This window comes from Anopheles merus, chromosome 3R, assembly GCF_017562075.2.
Source record: "Anopheles merus strain MAF chromosome 3R, AmerM5.1, whole genome shotgun sequence".
In the NCBI taxonomy this organism is placed as follows: Eukaryota; Metazoa; Arthropoda; class Insecta; order Diptera; family Culicidae; genus Anopheles; species Anopheles merus.
In genome coordinates this window covers 13,285,481-13,309,263 of record NC_054084.1, presented here as the reverse complement: position 1 = coordinate 13,309,263, position 23,783 = coordinate 13,285,481, and the positions used below count along the sequence as shown (strand labels likewise).

General features: G+C 45.1%; 6 protein-coding genes and 1 non-coding gene across 7 annotated transcripts; 4 read left to right on the top strand and 3 right to left on the bottom strand.

Moving 5' to 3' along the window:
- Positions 1-5,524: 5,524 nt before the first annotated feature.
- LOC121596950 (glycine--tRNA ligase) lies at positions 5,525-8,583 on the top strand. Its single transcript, XM_041922358.1, has 4 exons — positions 5,525-6,076; positions 6,181-7,861; positions 7,938-8,125; positions 8,199-8,583. The coding sequence occupies exons 1-4, from the start codon at positions 5,705-5,707 to the stop codon at positions 8,307-8,309; spliced, it is 2,352 nt and encodes a 783-aa protein (XP_041778292.1). The 5' UTR covers positions 5,525-5,704; the 3' UTR covers positions 8,310-8,583.
- A 167-nt stretch (positions 8,584-8,750) lies between these two features.
- Trnae-cuc lies at positions 8,751-8,822 on the bottom strand. The gene has a single exon. It is a non-coding gene; the product is annotated as a tRNA-Glu (tRNA).
- A 247-nt stretch (positions 8,823-9,069) lies between these two features.
- LOC121596605 (short-chain specific acyl-CoA dehydrogenase, mitochondrial-like) lies at positions 9,070-11,137 on the bottom strand. Its single transcript, XM_041921702.1, has 2 exons — positions 10,754-11,137; positions 9,070-10,677 (listed from the first exon to the last, which is right to left on the bottom strand). The coding sequence occupies exons 1-2, from the start codon at positions 10,773-10,775 to the stop codon at positions 9,485-9,487; spliced, it is 1,215 nt and encodes a 404-aa protein (XP_041777636.1). The 5' UTR covers positions 10,776-11,137; the 3' UTR covers positions 9,070-9,484.
- A 76-nt stretch (positions 11,138-11,213) lies between these two features.
- LOC121596604 (probable ATP-dependent RNA helicase pitchoune) lies at positions 11,214-13,605 on the top strand. Its single transcript, XM_041921700.1, has 5 exons — positions 11,214-11,395; positions 11,510-11,644; positions 11,741-12,430; positions 12,493-12,794; positions 12,865-13,605. Exons 1-5 carry the CDS (start codon positions 11,332-11,334, stop codon positions 13,513-13,515), a joined length of 1,842 nt encoding a protein of 613 aa, XP_041777634.1. The 5' UTR covers positions 11,214-11,331; the 3' UTR covers positions 13,516-13,605.
- LOC121596606 (BLOC-1-related complex subunit 8 homolog) lies at positions 13,518-14,626 on the bottom strand. Its single transcript, XM_041921703.1, has 3 exons — positions 14,441-14,626; positions 14,182-14,359; positions 13,518-14,100 (listed from the first exon to the last, which is right to left on the bottom strand). Exons 1-3 carry the CDS (start codon positions 14,496-14,498, stop codon positions 13,755-13,757), a joined length of 582 nt encoding a protein of 193 aa, XP_041777637.1. The 5' UTR covers positions 14,499-14,626; the 3' UTR covers positions 13,518-13,754.
- A 1,857-nt stretch (positions 14,627-16,483) lies between these two features.
- On the top strand, positions 16,484-18,887 carry LOC121596462. Its single transcript, XM_041921443.1, has 2 exons — positions 16,484-16,650; positions 16,768-18,887. The coding sequence occupies exon 2, from the start codon at positions 16,791-16,793 to the stop codon at positions 18,453-18,455; it is 1,665 nt and encodes a 554-aa protein (XP_041777377.1). The 5' UTR covers positions 16,484-16,650; positions 16,768-16,790; the 3' UTR covers positions 18,456-18,887.
- Positions 18,888-19,049: 162 nt separating this feature from the next.
- LOC121597257 (COP9 signalosome complex subunit 2) lies at positions 19,050-21,531 on the top strand. Its single transcript, XM_041922891.1, has 4 exons — positions 19,050-19,298; positions 19,560-19,880; positions 19,965-20,779; positions 20,872-21,531. Exons 1-4 carry the CDS (start codon positions 19,242-19,244, stop codon positions 21,014-21,016), a joined length of 1,338 nt encoding a protein of 445 aa, XP_041778825.1. The 5' UTR covers positions 19,050-19,241; the 3' UTR covers positions 21,017-21,531.
- Positions 21,532-23,783: the final 2,252 nt, after the last annotated feature.

The following is a 23,783-nucleotide window of genomic DNA, read 5'->3' as shown; positions in this document are numbered from 1 at the left end:
GCTTTGCGCTTTGTGAGTCTGGGGCCGCGCCGCACCATCATGTCGGTCAAGTTAGGTTTGATTTGCAGCCAAAAATGTGCAACTGTTTCCAGGGAAGCAACAGTTTTGCAGTTGCATCATGCAGGTTTAAGCTGGAAAATGTGCGCTACCAGGATTGTTTACAAGCTGCATTCAAAGAAATATGAATAAAATACTCATGCAAAAATTTAACGCATAAGTTAAGTCTATCTAACAAAATAACTTTCTCTCCTACCGAAGCTCTGCAGTGAAAGTATTATTTACATTTGCAATTCAATACCCTTCCTTCTTCGACGGTAATTACAATAATTACTTGATCAATGCACACACCCCGCGGCCAGTCGTTTGGATGGAACGAGTTGTAAAGGGTAAGAATAATACCTAGCTAGAGGCTTCCGTCACAGTCCGTCCCACCAGTATCAGTTCAATCAGACCGTCGCCACGACAATGTGTTTAATAAAAAAAAGGATACCGGAAAAGCATTGCTCATTGCAAACTGACTCTAACATAAACAAATCAGTCACCGGGAAGGCTACACAATACGCGGCTACCAGCAGCTAATTAAACTGGGAGTTCGCCGGCATGTGCAATGCTGTTCCTTGAACTGCTCAGTGCAAATGCGTTTTCTGCGACTTTCGTCTAATCTGTGGCTGGAATCAAATTTACAAAACAATCCATAGCGATTCGCATGGCGATCGTTTCGCTTGTGTCCTGTTGTGTCGATCAAAACAACTGCAATAGACGATGGACAGGGCGCGGGCGATACAGTAGTTTAGCTATAGCGGACTGGTCATAAACTATCTGTAGAAGAGATTAAAAGAAAAAGAACACACAACTCTTGCTGATAGCAGATAAGAGCCGAATGTGAATGGTTGGACGGGGAGACAAGAGTGAAGATTGTGTTTGATTTACAGTTTTGCTCGATTAGATCTGATAATGCTGTTTGACGCAGAGCGATTGAAGGGTAAACCGGTAATGCAAGTCCAACAGTCTTTCCGAAGTGCACTAGCTCTACCAAAACACGTGGCAGTTAACTGTCATTTAATAAATTTAATTACAAGATAAAATATTTTATTGTTTATGATACACCTCCACTGAACTTGGAAAAAAAAACACACACACATTAAATCCGATACTGATTTATAGAAGTGTTTGCCTAATTTGAGCTGATTATTTAAAGCAACCTACCGAGCAATGTTTAGTTCCGCAGCATCTCCCGTGGATATATAAATAAAGCGCAAAATGTGTTTACAAAACATCTGACCAGTGTCGTGTCCTGTGGTCTGTTTTAACGACCCCACGGCAGGAAACCTTCAGTCACGCTGTGAAAGTGAACCACCGATCGCCGCCACACTCTACACACAGCCATTACACTCCTCTGCTGACCACTAGTTGGTATTATAAATTGCGAAAAAAGCTCATTGCTTAGTGTGAAGCGTGATTGATTAGGACAGAAAGGACGTAATTTTGCGGTCTGTGAACCTTAAGTCAGATACTAAGAAGAAAGCTGCAAAATTAGGTCATGATACGTGATTTCTCATCTTAGGAGTACAATTTATCAACGTGTTTCAAAAATGTGTGTACTATAACATATACAATGTATTAGATAGTGTAGCAGCATGAGCTCGTCTCTTCGGTGACTCATGTTGTGTCGCTAAAATAATCCACAAGACAAGAAAGATAAACAACGTCTAGCATTATGCTGACTTTTGCGCAGTAACATTTGTCCTGTTAGTTGCTATATAATCCCTTTGGTAAAGATGTCACACAGCCGAAGATAGAATGAGTGTGTTTGAATTAATTTCGGATCATTATTAATTTTAGTTCGTTACTGCACACATTCATGTAATATAAGAAATATTTCGACGACTTTCAAAAATTAAAACGCAAAGTTGACAAGCTGTAGAGAAAATCGTTATCTGTTCAATCTCTAGACATTCGTAGAGGCAGATTAGGCAGTACGCAAACTTAGCGACCGAGGTCTTGAAGGGCCCCGAATAAAGGAGCCCACTCCTCGCTCACAAGTAAATTTGCTTCTCAATCTTTCTCTTGTTTCGAACTCCTCATACAACATCTTGCTCGATATTTCAGAAGGGCCCACATTCGTGTGACCGATTAAGGCCCTTACTCGGCCGTCACCGATTAAAACAGCCACTGGATATTCGTGGTGTTTTTTTTTTAAATTAATCTATAATTAATTTAATTTGAAGATTTATTCAGATTCATGATTCTGAATCAGAGTTTTTCATCTCTGACTGTTTTCTAACGTAGCGGTGCATAATCCCACATACTACTAAGCTACTTACTTACACAGAAGATTAGCCTATACAACTGCATCGCGAATTTAAGGAATGTCTGACAGTTGTCTCAGTCATCTTCTCAGCCAGACGGCCAAAAAGATATCCCTGTTTTTAAGGGTTACCTACTTTTCTTAAGAAATTGGACTAACCTTCTCTAGATAGTGTGAAAAGACGGACTATGTCGTCCAGAACCCTAACAGTGGCAAACCCTCACATCGAAACTTTGTCATAATTGTGTATGCGTTCCATAGTCCGCCAAGTTCTATGAGTTCCATCGATCGATGTTCCATTGTTGGCGGGAAAGTAGTAGCTCAGATTATGAAAAAAAAGTCCGAGATTAAGTAGAAACAAGGCAAAAAGTTGTGCATAATGCAGTTAATCTTTATAGAAAATATTATGTACAGTACTAAATGCTTCGAGATGTCCATGCGGTCCGTTGAATTATACATAAACAAATAACAAATAACAAAAATAAAATAATGATGATAGAAATGTGTCAGCTAGGCGAACATCTTCAATTAGCCAACCGACCTAATCAATAATAGGACGTATAGCGTGAATCTAAATATGGCCATAATTTCTACATTCGAAAGCGTCGATTTTCTTGAAAAATTGTAAAGACTCAAATTCGCTATGATACAACAGGAAGTTCTAACTCCAAATTTAAGCTTTCCCTATTACAGGCTTTATTTAGAATGTATATCAGGCGATCAGCAAATAAGAATAAATAATAATAGAAATGAACCACTTGTACAGTAATCCTTAAACGTTCAAATTCAAAGCATTCAAACGTTCAACCAACACGCGAACACCATCACAACACGCATCTCTCGGCGCCTCTCGGTTTCGAAGGAATTGGTCCGAGGAGATTGTTTGCGTTTGTTTGTGTGTGCCTGACACAGGCGCATGCCAAAACACGTGCAAAGGCGAAAATATTGGGCACCGTAACAGCATGATGTGTCACCAAACCAGTCAATGCGCTAACTAAATTATGTTACACTAAGCGATCTCTATCATCTCCATCATCATCCTCACCAGCCGCAGCGCTGTCCGCATCGTCGCCGTCGTCTTCGGCGTACAATCGGCGATTCCCACCGGCCGGCTCAACTCTCAACAGCTCATCCGTGTGACCGTGCACCGAAAAGCATTTGTTTGTAAATATTGCGCACTTTGTTTGGTAAACTTTTTTGGCATGTTTACTAAGTTGCATTCGACGTAGAAGTAACACTCGGTTTGTCACCGATCGTTGTCGCACCGTCGGTGGCTTAGGCTAAACAAGCCACTCTTTGAGCGAGGGATAGGAAAATCCTTTTCCGATATCCGTTACACCTTGTTGCTTTGCTTTTCATGCGACAACCGGAAAATTTATTATGCGTATGTGCTCACGGTAGCTTAATGGGGCATCGTGATCATAACAAAGTGTAAATTAACTCTAAATTGCGCCACTGGGAAGAGTTATTATTTCAATTTAGCGATCTTTGTTGTTATTTTGAAACCGGGCGCAACGTTAATCACTTTCACCTTCACTGTTCTTATCCTTACACCTAAGCTTGCCGCCAGTGCTTACAAAACACGCTCGTAATGTGGCTTGTTTACTGCACCAATTGAAAAAAGGCGTTCAACAAAAATATGTAATTATTATTATTATTATTTTGTTTCTTTCACAGCTCATTTGAACGTGAAGATTGTACACTGCCATTCCTGCCTTGTGTGTGTGTGTGTGTGTGTGTGCATGTATGTGATGTCTACATATTTTGAAAAACATAAAATCCGCACAAGCCAAACCAATTCCAAAACCAAACCAACCCACCCAGCCTCCGCCACTCCATCGGCACATTTAAACGCTACCGGTTGGGTTTGGTCCGGGTGTGATTCTGCTGAATGCTGGTAGCTCCTGACAAATGTTTGTAAAATATTTCAGCTTTATTTTTTGTTTACTATACTATGGCTATGTGCCCGCCAGCATTCACTACCAGGGCCGGCTGCCGGGGTTGGGCGTTTGGTTTACGATTGTGTGTGGTATTTTTTTTTTTACTGCTCTATGTTTTGTTTCGGTATGTTTTCTTTATTTGGGAAGATTATTTGTTTTTGTCAACCGACTCTCGTGCGGTTGAGTTAGGTTATGGCTACAGCTGGAGTGCAGGCTTTGCACGGTGATTAAATCTCTACAATCTGTTGATATTTAACAGTTTTTTATGTGATACATGAAGATGATCAATAGCTTCACTAGTTATCCCTTGACTTAGATATAATGAGAGACACTTACTTAACCTCTTTACATCAATCTGCAAACGAATTAATGTTACTATATTTCCAAATGAACTAAGTATGATGTACATTTATATTCCGTTTAATAGTTTGCATTGAATAGCATTAAATAAATACTGCTTCAGCAACTGGTTCTGGAACTGATCCCGAACTGGTCAACTTTCTGGACATTTCAACTTTTACAATTAATAAATTAAATTTTAACGATCGTGATAATGATCAAAAAATGCAGTTTTGGTCGGAAGTGATTCCGGATACGTCCGAATTTTTATGCAATCGATTTCAGATAGTAATTCTGGAATTGCCTCTGGAATCAAATTCGGCTTTCGAAATCAGAATCGGCTTTGTAATCGAATTCGGCTCCGTATTCAGAATCGGCTCCGGAAACATAATCGGTTATAACATCTCCATGAGAATAGACGATGGGGTCGTATACAATGTATCTAAATGAGCTCCTGGAAATCACGGAACTAATTCTGCTTCTGAAACTTCTAGTTTAAATTCCAGAACAAATTCAGATTCCGATTAAGGTACCATTTCCATTTCCGGAGTAAATTCTGATTACGGGTCCAGAATCTAAATCGATTCCAGAAACGAAATCGACTCCGGAACCCCATAATTAATAAAAAGAAATGTTACACTTCATATTGCATACCTTAAGGCGCTTAACAGCCCGAGCCAAAGAGAATTCTTTTAGGTTTGCCAAATATATGATTGTAGTTATTAAACTATACTAAATTATGATGAATATAGTCGGTTTTAACAGATTTATACTTTTCAAAATACAATTTTATCACATAAAACAGTAAATTTACCTATCGAGCACACTAAATCGCTTATGTGCTCGAATTCCAAACACCCATTGAAAGCAGCTCGAATTGTTCATTGGGTCGTATTTTCTGAACTGCCCTGCTGTCACACAAACGTCAGCAAATTGGCAGCATAAAAAAATATATTGCCGGTGTAGAAACGTGAAGCTACTGCTGTATTTTTCGGTGCATAAAGTAATTTAAAACGTGCTCTAATTAAAAGGCCAAACCCCCTAAGTTTGGCCCTGTCTCCCACAGCAACTGTTGGTGACCATTGTTCCAACGGATGGTGGTGGATTGCGTTCGTAAATGTCCACTCAGCTTTTTCTCAACTTCCTCAGTAGATTAGTTCCTAGAGGCGGCAGCAGCCCCGGAGCAGCACTGCGACACATATCCTCCTTAGTATCTTCTCCCCGTTGCGTTCGATTAATCGTCAGTTCGTCCACAAAGCTACACCAACAGCTAATCCCCCGACGACACATCGAGTGGAATCCAGCGGTACAGAGTCGCTCTTACGCGGTAGCAGCCAGCCAAAGCGACCCCTCATTCAGAAAGCCCTTCAATTGGGGTTCGAACAAAAAGCATCGTGACGTGAAGCTTCGTCTCCAGCTGTTGGAAAACATGACTGATCCAAAGATTGAGGCAGAACTGGCGCCGTTGCGCGAAGCTGTTAAGGAGCAGGTAGGTGGCCAATCGAGATGCATTTGATGTAGCCTTTCTAAATTTGCGTTTGTAATGATGCAATTTTCTATCTTCCTTTCACCAAACGCGCGTACCACCGGTAGGGCGACCTGGTACGCAAGCTCAAAAGTGAAGGTGCTCCAGAAATTGACGTGAAGAAAGCGGTCAATGAGCTGAAGGCACGCAAGAAGGTGCTTGAAGATCGTGAATTGAGCCTCGCTCCCCAGGTGGCCAGCTTCGATCGGGCCCGTATGGAGGATCTGCTGAAGCGACGGTTCTTCTACGATCAAAGCTTTGCCATCTACGGTGGCATTACCGGCCAGTACGACTTTGGACCGATGGGCTGTGCGCTCAAGTCCAACATGATTAATACGTGGCGTCAGTTTTTCGTGCTCGAGGAGCAGATGCTCGAGGTGGATTGTTCCATCCTGACGCCGGAACCGGTCCTGAAGGCGTCCGGCCATGTCGATCGCTTTGCCGATCTGATGACGAAGGACGTAAAGAATGGTGAATGTTTCCGGCTGGACCATCTGATTAAAAATCACCTGGAGAAGCTGGCAGCAGCCAAGGATGCGACGGCGGAGCTGAAGGACGAGTGTGCCGATATCGTGATCAAGCTGGACGGTATGACCAAGGACGAGATGGCAGCGATTCTGCGGAAGTACAACATGAAATCGCCCATCACCGGTAACGATCTGACGGAGCCGATCGAGTTCAACCTAATGTTCGGCACGCAGATCGGACCGACCGGGTTGGTGAAGGGTTTCCTGCGTCCCGAAACGGCGCAGGGAATTTTCGTGAACTTCAAGCGACTGCTCGAGTTCAACCAGGGCCGGCTACCGTTCGCTGCGGCCCAGATCGGCAACAGCTTCCGGAATGAAATTTCACCCCGCTCCGGTCTGATCCGGGTGCGCGAGTTTACCATGTGCGAGATCGAACACTTCTGCGATCCGCAGGCTAAAAACCATCCCAAGTTCGAGAACGTCGCGGACACGGTAATGACGCTCTACTCCGCCTGCAACCAGATGGACGGAAAGAGTGCCCAGCAGATCCGGATCGGTGATGCCGTAGCGAGTGGTCTGGTCGCAAACGAAACGCTCGGCTACTTTATGGCCCGCATACAGATGTACCTGCACCGGATTGGCATATTGCCCGAACGGCTGCGGTTCCGGCAGCACATGGGCAACGAGATGGCACATTACGCGTGCGATTGCTGGGATGCGGAATGTCTCACCAGCTACGGATGGATCGAGTGCGTCGGATGTGCCGATCGGTCTGCGTACGATCTGACGCAGCACACGAACGCGACGGGAGTGAAGCTGGTGGCGGAGAAAAAGCTACCCGCACCGAAAACGATCGAAGTGACGGAAGTTGTACCGAACAAGGCCGCCATCGGGAAGGCGTTCAAGAAGGAAGCGAAAGCCATTACGGAGGCGCTGGCAAAGCTGAGCCTGGGTGAGGTTGAGACCATTGGCAAGAGTCTGGGTGACAGTGGGGAGCATTTGCTGGCGGTCAATGGAACCGATGTGAAGCTAACGAACGATCTGATTGCGGTGAAAACTACCTCCAAGACGGTGCACGTTGAAGAGATCACCCCGAGCGTCATTGAGCCTTCGTTCGGCATTGGTCGCATCATGTACTCACTGCTGGAGCATAGCTTCCGAATGCGCGAAGGCGACGAACAGCGCAGCTACTTCTCGCTGCCGCCGGTTGTGGCCCCGTTGAAGTGCTCCGTGCTTCCGCTGAGTAACAATGCCGAGTTTGCACCGTTTGTGAAGAAGATTTGTAAGTATTAGATCCAGAGCTATGTCCATCGTATAGCTTAATTGTGTTAATGATGGATTCATTGTCTTATCTCTAGCTTCGGCCCTCACATCCGTCGACGTGTCGCACAAGGTGGACGATTCGAGCGGTTCGATCGGCCGCCGTTATGCACGCACGGACGAGATTGCCATTCCGTACGGAATTACGATCGATTTCGACACGCTAAAGGAACCGCACACGGTGACGCTGCGCGAACGGGACTCGATGAAGCAAGTTCGCATTGGAGTAAGTGTTACTTTAATCTCCCTTATGTAAGCCCTTTGTAACGTTTCCCATTGTGTTTCTAATCCAATTTTAGTTGGATGAAGTTGCAAACACTATTCGTGATCTAGCAACAGGACGCACAAGCTGGGCCGATGTGGAGCAAAAGTATCCACGATTTGAGCAGCAAGAAGCGAGCGCGAAGTAAATCAGAAACGAAACGGAGTTACTAGGTGCAGAAAAAGAATATGCATTTGAAAATTAAATGACACTAAACGCTTTATACGATAGCGGTCGCCTTTGTATCCCTTTCCCAGTGTTTGTTTACTTAATGTTTAATTTAAAGCATACTTTTACATGCAAACCCGACACGGATAATTGCTTGCCTATCACGCCAGCCTTCTACACGGTGCTGTTAGATGTGCGCAAACAAACAGAAGTGTAAAATTCAAAATAAAGTTTTGTTCGAGATGCCTAATGCGCTTAGATCGAGTACGTTTTTTTTTTGTTTTTTCATCCGTAATGGAAAATGTTTACGGTTGGTGAATAAAGTATAATTTTGAAAAATACGATAACGATTAAGAATCATTTTGACGATCGAGGAGTACAAAATGAAGCACAGACAACCTCTGCAGCACAAAAAGAAACATTCCCATACCGGGAATCGAACCCGGGCCTTCCGGGTGAGAGCCGGATATCCTAACCACTAGACAATATGGGACTGATACCAACTCGGTGCAAAACATCACATTTGAACCGTGTACATCATCTTAACTGAACAAAGTGACCATTTCCACTTCTTGCCTGGTTTAAGCATATTACAATACCTATGGAAATTTGAAAATGAATAGAAAATTGCTGAGAATAGCTGAAAAAAGAATTATTTCGATATGTTTAGAATCTTTAAATTATTTCCAAATTTGTTGGCAGCTTCTCTAATTGTACTAGAATGTGTCTTTTATTAAACTAAACTCCTTTTATAATTGAATAATTAAGGAAATTCAACGAAAATTAAGGTGCTTTACATTATGAAACTGGAATGAATTTGATAACTCTCAGAAGCATCGCACGTTACGCCTGTTGTGAGTTACAAGACAAAAATGAATGAGAAAAGTACAACCAATAAATCTGGGACGATTACAGTAATTACTACATGTACCAATGCTTATGTTAATTTCGGCTAGAATATTACAGCTTAGTCTTGTATACTTTTTTATATATTTGCACGATACAGTAGTAAAAATATTTCAAAAATACACCTCCAAGTCTTTTAGACTTCATTAATCGCCATTAATCGTAAATGGAAAATTTGTTGTAAAAAAACACAATTAAATTGTGTTTCTCTCTCACACTTACCCACCACCTCTACAACAGAGTACAATATCATTCCAGCTCCTTGATGATTTGGTCCGCTACGATCGCTTTCTGCACGTCGGTCACTCCGCCATATATCTCGGTAATGCGTGCATCGCGATAATACCGCTCGGCCGGCAGGCTTTTCACGTACCCCATGCCACCCAAAATTTGCTGACAACCATGGGCCGCATACGTTGCCGTTTCTCCGGCGATCCATTTCGCCATCGAGCAAGCCTTTGTCGCGCGCAGTCCACGGTCAATCTCACCGGCCGCTTTACGAACTAGCAGTCGGGCCATTTCAATCCGTGTGCCCATTTCGGCTATTCTGGTACGCACGGCAGGGAGATCTATCAGTGTACCACCGAACGCGGTACGCTGCTTTGCATATTCTACTGCCGTTTCTAGGGCGGCTTGACTTATTCCGATTGCCTGCGAGGCGATGCCAATTCGTGCACGATCCAGCTGTTCCATCGCAATGCGCATACCGCCACCGACGGTACCAAGAACGTTTCCTTCCGGTACACGCACATTTTCCAGCATCAAATCGCACGTGGATGTACCACGAATTCCCAGCTTGTCTTCCGGGCGGCCCCGATGCACTCCGGCCAGTGCGCCACTGTCAAAATCAACCAAAAATGCCGTTATGCCCTTATACTTTAGCGCTGGATCGACGGTGGCAAATACGATCGCCGCCACCGATTCTATGCCCGATGTTACCCAGGCCTTTGTGCCGTTCAGTATCCAGCTTCCATCGGCATCCTTGGTAGCTGTGGTCGTCATAGCGGCCACGTCCGAGCCAGCCCCTGCCTCACTAAGGGCGAACGCTCCGATGGTTTTGCTTTCGTATTTGTTGAAAAATCGTGCCCTCTGATCGTCCGTACCGAGGCGATGCAACAGGTTGGCATAAAGGCAGTTGTGGATGGACACTATCGAGCCGGTGCTTCCGCATCCCCGGGAAAGTTCCTCGACTACCAGCGAAAGGGAAAGCATATCCAAACCGGATCCACCATACAGCGGCGCCACGGTAACGCGCATCAACCCCAGCTCTGCCAGCTTGGCGATGTGCTGCTCCGGGAACGTTCCGTTACGATCGATGGCACTTGCGGCGGGTTTTAATTCTCGCTCGCTGAACTGACGGCATAGCTGCTGGACTTGTTGGTGTTCCTTGGACAGTTCGCACACACTGAACGACCGTGAAAGTGCGCAGCGAGAGTTGAATGCTTCGAGAATAATGATAAAATAATGGCTTATCGCTTAAAAGGAAGATACGCGCGAGTAAAACGAAGATAAACTTACCTGTGGTAAGCTTCCGGAACATTATTGTGTGGAGTTTACGGTAGAACGGCTAACACACTTTCACTCCATAAACGACAAACGTAAAGTTGCTTTAGATAGCTCCACTGCCGACGACCTATGTTGCATGTTTAATTAAAATGTAAATCACTCGTATTTTCGGGCAGCGCGGAAGCGTAGTTCATTTGTTTACGTAAAGAAAAGAAAACACATTTGACAGCGGTTGGAAGGAAAACAAAAAATATTCCAAAAAACCAACACAGCACTCTCCATTTGAGCGTTTCAAAACTTTTTGAGAAAGAATAAAATACGATCGAATATTTCGGTTCATTAAAATTAACACAGTTTGAACAAAACGAACGGCAAACGAATGAAATGCAATCCGGCTCACTGGTTGTTGATCCATTAAGCCACCTAGCAAAGCAGATTTTGACGGCTGTCACTTGAGCTTCGAACAGCAACATTCAGCTGTCACATCCGTTTGCACGTGTGTTTCGCCGAATTCCGTGAGCGCGAGTAGAACAATTGCTTTTCTGGATTTTTCCATCTAATAAACTGTGTTAAATTACAAAGATTGTGCTATGGGAAAGAAAAACAAGCAGAAAATATCTCCAGTAATCAATGGAAATGCGAAAAACGGGCATGGTAAGTTGAAAAATGCGTTTTACGAAGCGGAATGTGTACGGAAAGCACCGGGGACGCACACAATGTGCTTCTTGTTTACGGTAACTGTGTTACAACTTGCTTCTACAATTTCAGCCTCCGTAGAAGACTTGGAGGAAAATTACGAGGCGGAGGAAGCAACGCCGAAAGGTAAACAAAAGCTGAAGAAAAAGAATAAAATCCCACAACAGGAGGAGGAGGAGGATGAACAGGACGTGGCAGTTGGCCGAGGTAAGCAGCAGGGAAAGCATTTGGGGCTTCTCTATGGATGCTAGAATGTAAAGACACGTTTTGAAGTCTGGTGTGAATAATGTCCCCTTTTCGTAGGTGTGAAGAGGCCTAAAGATGATTCTGACGATGAGGAGGAGGAAGAGCAGAATGGCGATGAAGCCGATACCAACGGGGAAGATAAGGAAGCCGAACAGGAAGAAACCGTTCCGTCGATGACGAACAGTGCGTACGAGATCATACTCGGCAACCGTGAGTTCAAGTCGCTCGAGGGCAAAGTGTCGGACCACACGATGAAAGCGATCGGTGAGATGGGATTCACCAAGATGACGGAAATTCAGGCCAAATCGATACCGCCACTGCTGGAGGGTAGAGATTTGATCGGTTCGGCCAAAACGGGCAGTGGTAAAACGTTGGCCTTCCTCATTCCCGCCGTCGAGCTGATCCACAAGCTGCGCTTCAAGCCGCGCAACGGAGCGGGCGTCATCGTCATCTCGCCGACCCGCGAACTGGCGATGCAGATTTTCGGCGTCCTGAAAGAGCTAATGACGTACCACTGTCAGACGTATGGACTGCTGATGGGAGGAGCAAGCCGTCACACCGAGAACGAAAAGCTGGAAAAGGGCATCAACATCATCGTGGCGACGCCGGGCCGGTTGCTGGACCATCTGAAATCAACGCCCAACTTCCTGTTCAAGAACTTGCAGTGCTTGATTATCGATGAGTGCGATCGCATCCTGGAGATCGGGTTCGAGGAGGACCTAAAACAGATCATTAGCATTTTGCCGAGTAAGCAGAGCGAAGGTGAAGGGTTTACAGGGCAGATTTAATGAGGTTTATTTTTGTTTCAGAAAAGCGCCAAACCATGCTGTTTTCCGCCACACAGTCATCGCGCCTGGATGAGCTGGGAAAGCTCGCCCTGAAATCGGAACCCATCTACGTCGGTGTGGATGATAACAAGAAGGAAGCAACGGTGACGGGGCTGGAACAGGGCTACATCGTGTGTCCCTCCGAGCGTCGTCTGCTCGTGCTGTTCACCTTCCTGAAGAAGAACCGCAAGAAGAAGGTGATGGTTTTCTTTTCCTCCTGCCTGTCCGTCAAGTTCCATCACGAGCTGTTCAACTACATCGATCTGCCGGTGATGTCGATTCACGTATGTATCATTGGAAGTGTAATAGTATATAAGAAAAAAGGCCTAATACTCTATTTTCTTGTTGCTACAGGGCAAACAAAAGCAATCGAAGCGTACGTCGGTATTTTTCCAGTTCTGTAACGCCGAGACGGGTATTCTGCTCTGCACGGATGTGGCCGCCCGTGGGCTCGATATTCCTGCCGTCGATTGGATCGTGCAGTACGATCCACCGAACGATACCAAGGAGTACATCCATCGCGTCGGTCGTACGGCTCGTGGGGAGGACCTGTGCGGTCATGCGCTGCTAATGCTCCGCCCGGAAGAGGTTGGCTTCTTGAAGTATCTCAAGCAAGCGAAGGTACCGCTGAACGAGTTCGAGTTCTCCTGGAGCAAAATAGCGGACATTCAGCTGCAGCTCGAGAATTTGATGGCGAAGAACTATTTCCTGAACCAGTCGGGCAAGCTGGCGTTCAAGACGTACGTGCGTGCGTACGAAGGGCACCACATGAAGGACGTGTTCAACATTGCCAATCTCGATCTGGTGCAGGTAGCGAAGAACTTTGGTTTCACCCAGCCACCGTACGTTGACTTTGGCAAGAGCTTCAAGCTGCACAATTCCGAGCGGCGGCCCGGCAACCGTGGAATGGGACACTTCAAGACGCTCAACAAGGAGAAGGAGGGCAAGCTGAAAATTAAGCACATTACCGATCGGAAACAGCTGAAGAAGGTCAAGTACGAGTAAGCTGCTCTGTACGCGATGTGAGATAGCGTTAAATAATAAACCCATTTTATTTAGCCGTTCCGCACTATCCCGGAACGATGTCCTCTACAATACTAAATTTTGTCGTTTTTTTCCATCTCCTCTTCGAGGAATGTCGAGAAAACAAGGGTGTGAACAAAAGTAACATCACAGATAGGGAAAACGAAAAGGAACGAAACTGATGCGTAACTTTACGAAGCAACCACGACAAGCGTTTGGCTTCAGTGCAGCGTTGTGTAGGACCGTTGCAACTCGGCTGGCCCTGCGGTGGAGTTGGCCGTCCCCGCGGGAGGGTTGTTATTGATGTTACTGTTCGAATTTCGCGCCTGGGACATCATGTGTTCCACCCGGTTTGTTGTTTCCCGCACCACCCCAGACAGATCGGTAAGGTCGGGCAGGTCCAGTGTGATGTGGGCCGACAGCCGTTTGTACACGGAGCTGTTGGTGTCTTTCTTCGGTCGTCTAGATTCCACGTACTTTAGCTGTTGCTTGAGAAAGATGGCATTCTTAAGCAATTCTTGGACATTCTTCAACGATGTATCGGCTGCTTCAATATCCTTCACGGCACTGTGGACAGGGGAGAAGGGGGCATTCAATGGCGTTATTGCATTGCCTTTCATAATGCTCTGCTCTCTTTACCACACCTACCCTATGGCGTACTCCATATCGTAGCACTTGCCCTGTAAATCCTGCTGCAGTTGTACCACCTCCGCGCGACGCTCCACTATGAGCGGGATTACCTTCCGGACGTGCTCCTGGATGCGGTAGAACGCTAAACTAGGCTCGTTAGCGATGATGTGCATGTTTTCCGATATTTTTTCAGTCGCTGTGGAACAGAATTGGGTGGTGAGAGAGATCATAGCGGATGAAGAGTGGCCTGCAGACGGAAATGATGCTTTGTGCTTACTTTTCTTTACTTTGGCCTGCAATTCCGGATCGTTCACGGTTGACACTTTTTGATTCATCGCGGAGGAATGAACAAAGTTTAGCAAACGTTCTCAATAAACTATAGAAAATGTTTTTTTTTTAGTAGTAACAGAACGAATATTTGACAAGACCAAATGCTAATAAAATATAGATTGTTTACAAACACAACACTATGGGCCACCGTACGGATATGATGCAAGAAATAATCGGTACCACAGTACCGCTGTAAAATGCAACCGCTGTAAAAATTCGAGCAGTTTGCGAGCTTGCACGATGCCTTCCAAATGGGACAGTTTCGTAGTGCCAGAGCGCTTGCATGAAAGCAACATGCGATGGTTTTGTTTTGTTTTAACAACTTATTAAAAGTCTCAAATTTATGATTTCAATTTACAATTCATAATTTAGTACAGTTATCAGTTCACACGAGTTACAACCTGTCCATCGTTGGCTCATGTCTATAATGAAGTAAATTTTAACTATCCTTTTCTATTTGCCTTATCCCCCTTCTCCTTCCTTCACACTTGTTACCATCCTTCGTCTTAAATTATTATGCTGACACACCAGCTTTATCATTTTTTTCCAAACTTTGTTATTCGCAATATTCTTTATTAACACATTCATAGATCCCAAGCGCCACAGATTAAGCTTAAACGACTGGAAAATTGAATATCCATAGGAAAAAAATGAAAGCTTCACAGCTTCATTGGTTTGATCAATAGATGGCGTATTACAACTCATCATTATATTGCTATCCTTTTCTTGCAATGTGTTTCGACAAGTTTCATCTTATAATGACCTATATAGCCTTCTAACTTTCTGAGCAAAAATCTATATGAATGGTCGTGTGGTCAGATACGTGGGTATCAACACCAACGACCATTACTCAAATCTCACTTGCTTCAGTACTGGTGGTTTCCGTAGGAGTTTAGTATTTAAACAATCGTATCGCCGTTCTAGTTCTAGCGATGCATAACTTCAATGCGAAACCATACAACAGTACAGAGGAAATGAGAAAGCTCTCCTCCAAGCGAGGAAGCTCCACAGGTTGGGTATCCCACAAACAGATGGCGCCACCAGCCTTTTTGCTATTTTTAGAATGCATGAGTCGTTTGCCGTCTGCTAAACGAAGTCTTTCTATATTCCGTTTAGGTAGAGAATTTGAGGCGTTTAGAAGCCGTTTAGTGGTCGTTTAGTGGATTTGTGGCACTTGGGATAGGTCATGATAAGATGAAACTTGTCGAAACACATTGCAAGAACAGGATAGCAATATAATGATGAGTTGTAATACGCCATCTATTGATCAAACCAATGAAGCTGTGGAGCTTTCATTTTTTTATATGGATATTCAATTTTCCAGTCGTTTAAGCTTAATCTGTGGCGCTTGGGTCGTTGGCTCATGTCTATAATGAAGTAAATTTTAACTATCCTTTTCTATTTGCCTTATCCCCCCTTCCCCTTCTTTCACACTTGTTACCATCCTTCGTCTTAAATTATTATGCTTAAACACACCAGCTTTATCATTTTTTCCAAACTTTGTTATTCGCAATATTCTTTATTAACACATTCATAGATATTTTAGTTTAGTACCAATAGGGCTTGCTAGGTTTCAAAAAGTTATGTTTGATCCCAGAGATAGACTTATTGAAATTAATAAATGAAATGAAATGAAGCAAGTGAGATTTGCGTAATAGTTTTTGGTATCCCAAGCGCCACAGATTATGTTTTAACGACTGAATATAATACGCCATCTATTAAGCAAAACCAGGGAAGCTCTGAAGCCTTCGTTTTTTTCTATGGATATTTGATTCTCCAGTCGTTGAAGCTTAATCTGTGGCACTTGATAAAAATGTGAGAACGAAAAAATTAACTTATTATTGCTTTGAAATCATTTTTTTGTGCTTAGATTTTGGACCATTTCGGCTAAGCTCACAAACTGCTCGAATTAGTTTGTCGTGATCGCTTTCGTCACAGTGTATTGCGTAGCTCGAGAGCATACTGTATACATAATTTGTAGCTTGGGCACTGTACAAGATCGCGATGACTAACTTTGCGTATCGGGAATGTACACAGTCGGCATAAACAAGCCGGTGTACGTACTGTTCGCAGAGAAGAATTCCCGTGCTGGAATGGGTTGGGTTTTTTTTTTGAAAAAAGTACTCCATAATAAAGCGTAGTTTTTGTGCAGCATAAGTAAGTATGGTTTAGCATAGATTGTAAAATCATTATAGTTACTCGCACAGTAGTAAATTTCCTTAACAGTAGCCGCAATTGTGCTAAACGCTATTTTTGTTTTAAATTCCATTGCAGCCTACCAGCACCCACATTTGAAGATGAACAAACAGGAAAGCAGTAAAGTGTATCAATCGAACATCTGGGCGGCAGTTGTAACGGGCGACATCGAGACGCTACGGAAACTCATAAACGCAGGCACATGGAAGGCTAAAATTAGAAAGCAGGCGGACAGCAAACGTTGGACCATACTGCACCATGCAGTTATGAGCCGGAATCTCGAAATGGTACAGTTGGTCACAGAATGCATCAAGCCGGACGTTGATGCCGAAACCGAAGATGGTATGACGCCCTTACAGCTCGCTTGCTATCAGCAAGCTCCGGTGAAATTGATCACCTATTTGATGCAGCATACGAAACAGTACAACAGTCCCTCGCCGCTAGAATATGCCGTCAATCAAAACCGTGTCGATCTCGCGAAGGCAGTAATTCTACACGAGGCAAAACACAAATCCAGATACGTGAAACGCTCGCTCGCAGCCCTGTACAGCGTGACCACGGCAACGGGGAACGTGGAAATGTTGCAATGCTTTCTGGACGGACCCAGCAACGTAGGCTATTTGTTTATCCACAAGAAGAAAGACGATCTAACAGGGATGGATCGGTTTGCGGAAGTAGCTTCGTATAGCTTCGATAAGAAGGTCGCTTGCTTTAAGGCGTTGTTCAATGTGGCACACCCGATCGCGAACCCGACCGCTCCCAGACGCTACAACGTGAACGACATCCTGAAGCTGGCCCTGCACAGCTTTTTGTCGACCTCGTTGATACCGTATTTCATCGAAACGGAGCGCATATGGGAGCATCGGGTACAGATTCATTCTTTGTACAAACGGCTGCTTCCCGAGTATGAGCTGCTCGCACTGCTAGTGCTGTGCGAATGTGCCCCGGTAACGGTCAAAAGAAAGCAACTGGAACCAATACTGGAAGAAATGGGAAGCAAAATTGCGCAGGACGTTTGGTACGATCAGCTGGGCGAACTGTACGTCAACGCATTTACACCATCCGACGAACATCACACATGTGCGACGCTGCAACTGTTGTCCGATTTTGCCACATTTGCACAAACGATAGAGCTGGGATACTTTCAAAAGGTTATACGTGTGGGGGTGCGGTACGCATTTTGTGTGGCCCAATTGGGGCTCTGCCAGATGCGGGTGCGAGACGTTGGCACACTGTACAATGCAGCATATCACCGTGCCATCGAGTGTCTCATGACGATGTACAACGATACAGCCGATGATATTGTTCAGCTGCTGATGACGCCGGACGATCAGCACAGCCGAGCGATCGTAGTGTTCCCTTTGCTGCGGTACTGCACCACCATACTGATGCGACCGGACGCGATCGGTATGGCCTACCTGCACGGCTATCGGCTGCTGTACTGGTTCGTGCACCTGTTCGGCACGTGGAACACCATTCAGTTGCTACCGATTGGCCTACCGTTGAGGCAAATTTTCACACTAAAACGTGCCGCCCGGGACGCCGTGCGGGAAGCCGTACTGCAGGGGATGAAAGCGACGGACGTTAAGTCTTTGTTCTTCGAGCGGTTGAACCTATTGCCTGTGCCGAAGGAATTGAACAAATACCTACGGTACAGTGACTACAGTACGATCGTATACTTTCTGGAGCATTTTGAGACTGTCATGCATGCGCTTTACGAGGATGAAGAGGAAGAAGCAGCGATCGAGCCAGTTGAAGATTTTTAAATCAAACTGAATAATATGCGATCCGGGAGATGCGGTCGTCCCGTATTTTACCTTTTTTTCGTGCGTGCAGTAGCAGCATCAGCTGCACGCTGCGGTTTAACAAACGCAGCAAAACAACTAACTCTAATTGTAAGATTTTACTTGCCTGGCACACTTACCGCAGGGGTACGATAATTGTGACAATTTAAAATACCCTTTTCGGTCCATTCTGTGTGTGGTTGCTGTGGCAAATAATTTAATGATCAATTGAATGTTCCTTAAACTGTTCTGCTATTGCAGAATCGTTCTAATCGTAAACTAACGGTTTTATTTAAAAATTTGACTCGCCATGAAGCCGTACACTTGCATGCGAACCGTTTTAATACTATTGTAATCGCCATGAGTGATGTAATGGGAGTGTTTTTATAATAAAATAAAATGAAATATAAAACAAATTTGAATGTTTTGTTATGTTCGCCGAAAATTGTTTGAATTAAATTTGCCGCGCTTTTGTTGTGCTCACTCCATTTCAAATTAGCTACATTCCTACCCCTTGTTGACAGTACGGCATGCGCTGTCACCGGTGACAGTTGCGTCGCCTCCTCCCCCCCCCCCGTTCTACATGCTTCTTTACCCACAAGCAAAACGAACGCGACTTTTCAGAGCACTCTTGCTCTTCTGTGTTGAATAATTGGTCAATTGATGAGCATTTGCGTGAAAAGAAACGGTGCGAAAGTGGTAAAGCTCTCTGTTTTGGTGTAGTTTGTAAGGGAGTAGGCAAGAAAAGCTAGCGATACAGCCACCGCCATGTCCGACATCGATGACGATTTCATGTGCGACGACGACGACGATGATTACGGATTGGTAAGAGACTTGCGGCATACACATTCTCGCCGTGTTATGATGATTGTGGGACCCGGTGTTCGGCTGCTACTTGCACCGTGTGCATATCAAGCAACCACCGACAACACCGATCGATCGATTGCACTGTGCATGCTGCTGCAGCAACTCTGTACCCAGTGGCCCGGTGTGGAAATACACACAGCCGTCGTTGATCGACCTAGCAGCACGATATTATTTGCGAATAAACAAGAAGGAGTAATGCATTTTTACCTCTGCTCGCAGGAATACTCCGAAGACAGCAACTCGGAACCGGACGTGGATCTGGAAAATCAGTACTACAACAGCAAAGCGCTGAAGGAGGAAGCGCCCCAGGACGCGCTGAAATCGTTCCAGAAGGTGCTGGACCTCGAGAACGGCGAGAAGGGCGAATGGGGCTTCAAGGCGCTGAAACAGATGATCAAGCTAAACTTTAAGCTGCAAAACTACCAGGAAATGATGGCGCGGTACAAGCAGCTGCTTACGTACATCAAGAGTGCGGTCACCCGCAACCATTCGGAGAAATCGATCAACTCCATTCTGGATTACATTTCCACGTCGAAAAATGTAAGTGGCCGGGGCCTAGGGGAAAGCACCGGCAAATGTGCTTACGGTTACGGCATTGCGCTCTGTTTTGCTTCTTTTCCACAGATGGAGCTGTTGCAAAATTTCTACGAAACCACGCTGGAAGCACTGAAGGACGCGAAGAACGATCGGCTGTGGTTTAAGACGAACACCAAACTGGGCAAGCTTTACTTCGACCGGAACGATTTCGGCAAGCTGCAGAAAATCCTCAAACAGCTGCACCAATCCTGCCAGACCGATGACGGCGAGGACGATCTGAAGAAGGGCACGCAGCTGCTGGAAATTTACGCGCTCGAGATCCAAATGTACACGGTGCAGAAGAACAACAAAAAGCTGAAGGCACTGTACGAGCAGTCGCTGCACATCAAGTCGGCCATCCCGCACCCGCTGATCATGGGCGTGATACGGGAGTGCGGCGGCAAGATGCATCTGCGCGAGGGTGAGTTCGAGAAGGCGCACACGGACTTTTTCGAGGCGTTCAAAAATTACGACGAGTCGGGCTCGTCGCGGCGAACGACCTGCCTGAAGTATCTGGTGCTCGCGAACATGCTGATGAAGTCGGGCATCAACCCGTTCGACTCGCAGGAGGCGAAACCGTACAAGAACGATCCGGAGATACTGGCGATGACGAATCTGGTGATGGCGTACCAGAACAACGACATCATGGAGTTCGAGGCGATCCTGCGCAACAATCGGAACAACATCATGGCGGACCAGTTCATCCGCGAGCACATCGAGGACTTGCTGCGCAACATCCGCACCCAGGTGCTGATCAAGCTGATCCGGCCGTACACGAAGATCACGATACCGTTCATCTCGAGCGAGCTGAACATCGAGCCGGCCGAGGTGGAAAGTTTGCTCGTGTCCTGCATACTGGACAAGTAAGTGGTGTTGAGGCACGCGCGCGCGCGTGTGTGTGAGTGGCTGGGTTTTATATGAGCTTAATTCACTGTTCACCTTTCATCCCATGCAGCACGATTCAGGGTCGTATCGATCAGGTGAACCAGGTGCTGGAATTGAACAAAGAGGCCCGCTGCGGCGAGCGGGACATCGCGATCGAGAAGCTGGCGACGCAGATCAATTCCGTGCAGGCGGCCATTATTAACAAGATGGCCTGAAATCCGGACGGCTGAGGCGGCGGAACCGGCGGAACTGTGTAAACACTGTACACTGTGGGCAATGTGGGTGGAGCAAGGAAGTGGATCTCGCGGAGCAATAAGACGAAAACTAAATCTCGGACGACGGAGGCGCACGCAACGAAGACACGCAACAAAACACGCAAACAAAAAAAGGGGGGAAAAGTGTCCGCGGCGATGGAAATCCGTGCTCATGGTTTCTTTTGCGCTTAATCGAATTCACACTGTTTTATTGATGTTCCCTTTTTTCGAAGAGCAGCTGGCGGCATACAGAGCGGCATGCGAAGGGCAACGAGTCGCGAGATTTAAGGCACAATATTTTTGAAGTTAAATGGTACGGTTGGAGTATTACTCTTACGGAGGTATTAATCTAACCGACACCGGCTCGCACCACACGACAGGGAGAGATGAGAGAGAGAGAGAGAAAGAGAGAGTTTGCTGGCAGAAACAATAATTGAAAGGAATAAACCCCATGCGGATGGCGATATTGTTACAACAGCGTGTATGTGTGTGTCTTGTTCAAAGATTACCCAGATCCCAGATGTTCATTGATCTTGTTCAAAGATTACCCAGAGAAGGAAAACCGGCTTTTAGCTGGAAGATCTTGTCTGGGTTAAACATAATCATCTCGTTCTAGCTATAAATTGTTCGCGAAAATTTGGTTATAACTTGCACTATCATTTTAAGAAATTTTTCAATGTTGCACCCTTTTTCAAAGCAACAGTTAAGGTAGGTAAACACGCAGAAATGTTATTATTATTTTATTATGCTCGATTATAAATCTTAGCTTTTCTTTATTTTCTTTACAAACTAGTTAATTTAGCCCGGCTACAGGGTAATGCAAGATAATTTCAAGAAATTTTATATCTTTAGGATGCGAGCTAAGATGTTCATTCTTAAAAGACAATGCCAATTCCATGCGACTTTTAACTCCAAGGGACACATTAAGAGAAACTGGTTCAGAACCCATACCGATCCTGGGACTAATCCTGAACGCATGTCGATCCTGGAATTTTAGAGATATCATACTGATGCTGGAACTGATTCCAATCCCATATAGGCATTAAAACAAGCCATAAACCGACACTGGTCTTGGAACTGGTGCTAACCCATTCTTCTTCTTCTTCTTTGGCTCAACAACCGATGCCGGTCAAGGCCTGCCAACACACTTGTGGGGTTGGCTTTCAGTGACTTATTGATTTCCCCCCATAGCAGGATAGTCAGTCCTACATATGGCAGCACGGTCTATTTGGGGCTTGAACCCATGACGGGCATGTTGTTAAGTCGTACGAGTTGACGACTGTACCATGAGACCGGCTAACCCATTACCGGTCCTTTAACTCAGAAGTCTCCAACCTGTGGTCCGTAGCGTTAACATATGGAAGAACGTTAAGAAAAACATATGGATTTTTTTCCCCACAATCAGTGTTAAATGTTAAACATAAATGTCTACAATGAAGTTTAAACATATTTTTGATTAAAAAAAACTTTGAAATAAATCTAAAAAATGTATGCCCAGAATGGGTGTGGGCCGCGGCAAATGTATTTTCAAACCCACGTGGTCCGCGATCCTAAAAAGGTTGGGGAGCACAGCTTTAGCTGATTCTGACATCATACCAGTCGTGGAATTGATTCCGACTGGTCCTGCAATTGGTCTTTACTCTATGCAGGTCCTGGAATTGATCCCGAATCTATACCAGAACTTACACTGAACCCATAACGATCCTGGAAATGATCCTAACCTCATACTGATACTGAAAACCAGTACCTACCGGCAATGGAACTGATCCCAGACACATACCGGTCCTTGAACTGATTAAGATTCCATATCGGTCTTGAAACAGATCCTGCCCCCATTGCAGGCCCCGATACTGCTAGCTTTTTAATTTGGATCCAAAAATAGTACCAGCATCTATCTTAGTCATGGAACTATCGAGTCTACTTTATTTCAGTAGTAATCTTTAGTCCAGCATCTATGACAGTTCATAGAATATGGCACTGTATTAGCAAGGAGGGCCCCGTACTAGACGAACCCTAAGCACCTCCCCCCCACCGGCAGCAACAAAATTTAAGTTGAAATGTTACATTATCCACAACGGATTCCGGGTACTCACAGGTAATCATGTACAGAAGGCCTCAACAATTCTTACCGCCTAGGGTCTCCAACACTGTAAATCCTCCAATACCTGCAGTATAATCGTTAACTCGGAAGACTTAGCAACTTGCCCGTCCTGGGTTCAAGCCTCGTATGGACCGTCGCCCTAAGCAAAGGATTTGATGACTATCCGACTGCGTGGTACTTATTAATAATAACTCTCGAAAGCATGTTATATTTATATATATAGGGGTTTTTAGTTTGTCACAGTATTTTTTTTGTAGAAATGTTGTCGCGACATTTTCATATGTCCGGGCCCTCTATTGCTTTAATTTATTTACTTAAGTTTTTACTCCTACACAATATTCTTTTAGCGCATTCTAGGAAGCAGGAAGACATTCCATCGTAACTTCTCTATCGATTGCACACGTTCAGACGCCGGGGCAGTAATTGTCCAGCTCCACAACCTGCCGCAACCACCATATCAAGAGACGATAAAAATGCACCCAAAGCCATATGCAGCCACGGCTAACGTGTCGTTGCTTATGGCAACCGTACTACACGTGTGTCAAAAAGGTCGTCAAAAAAGGTGCTCGGTCAGCATAACGGTGGGGCACGAAATTGCCCTTAAAAAAACCGCATTTGGTTTGTCGT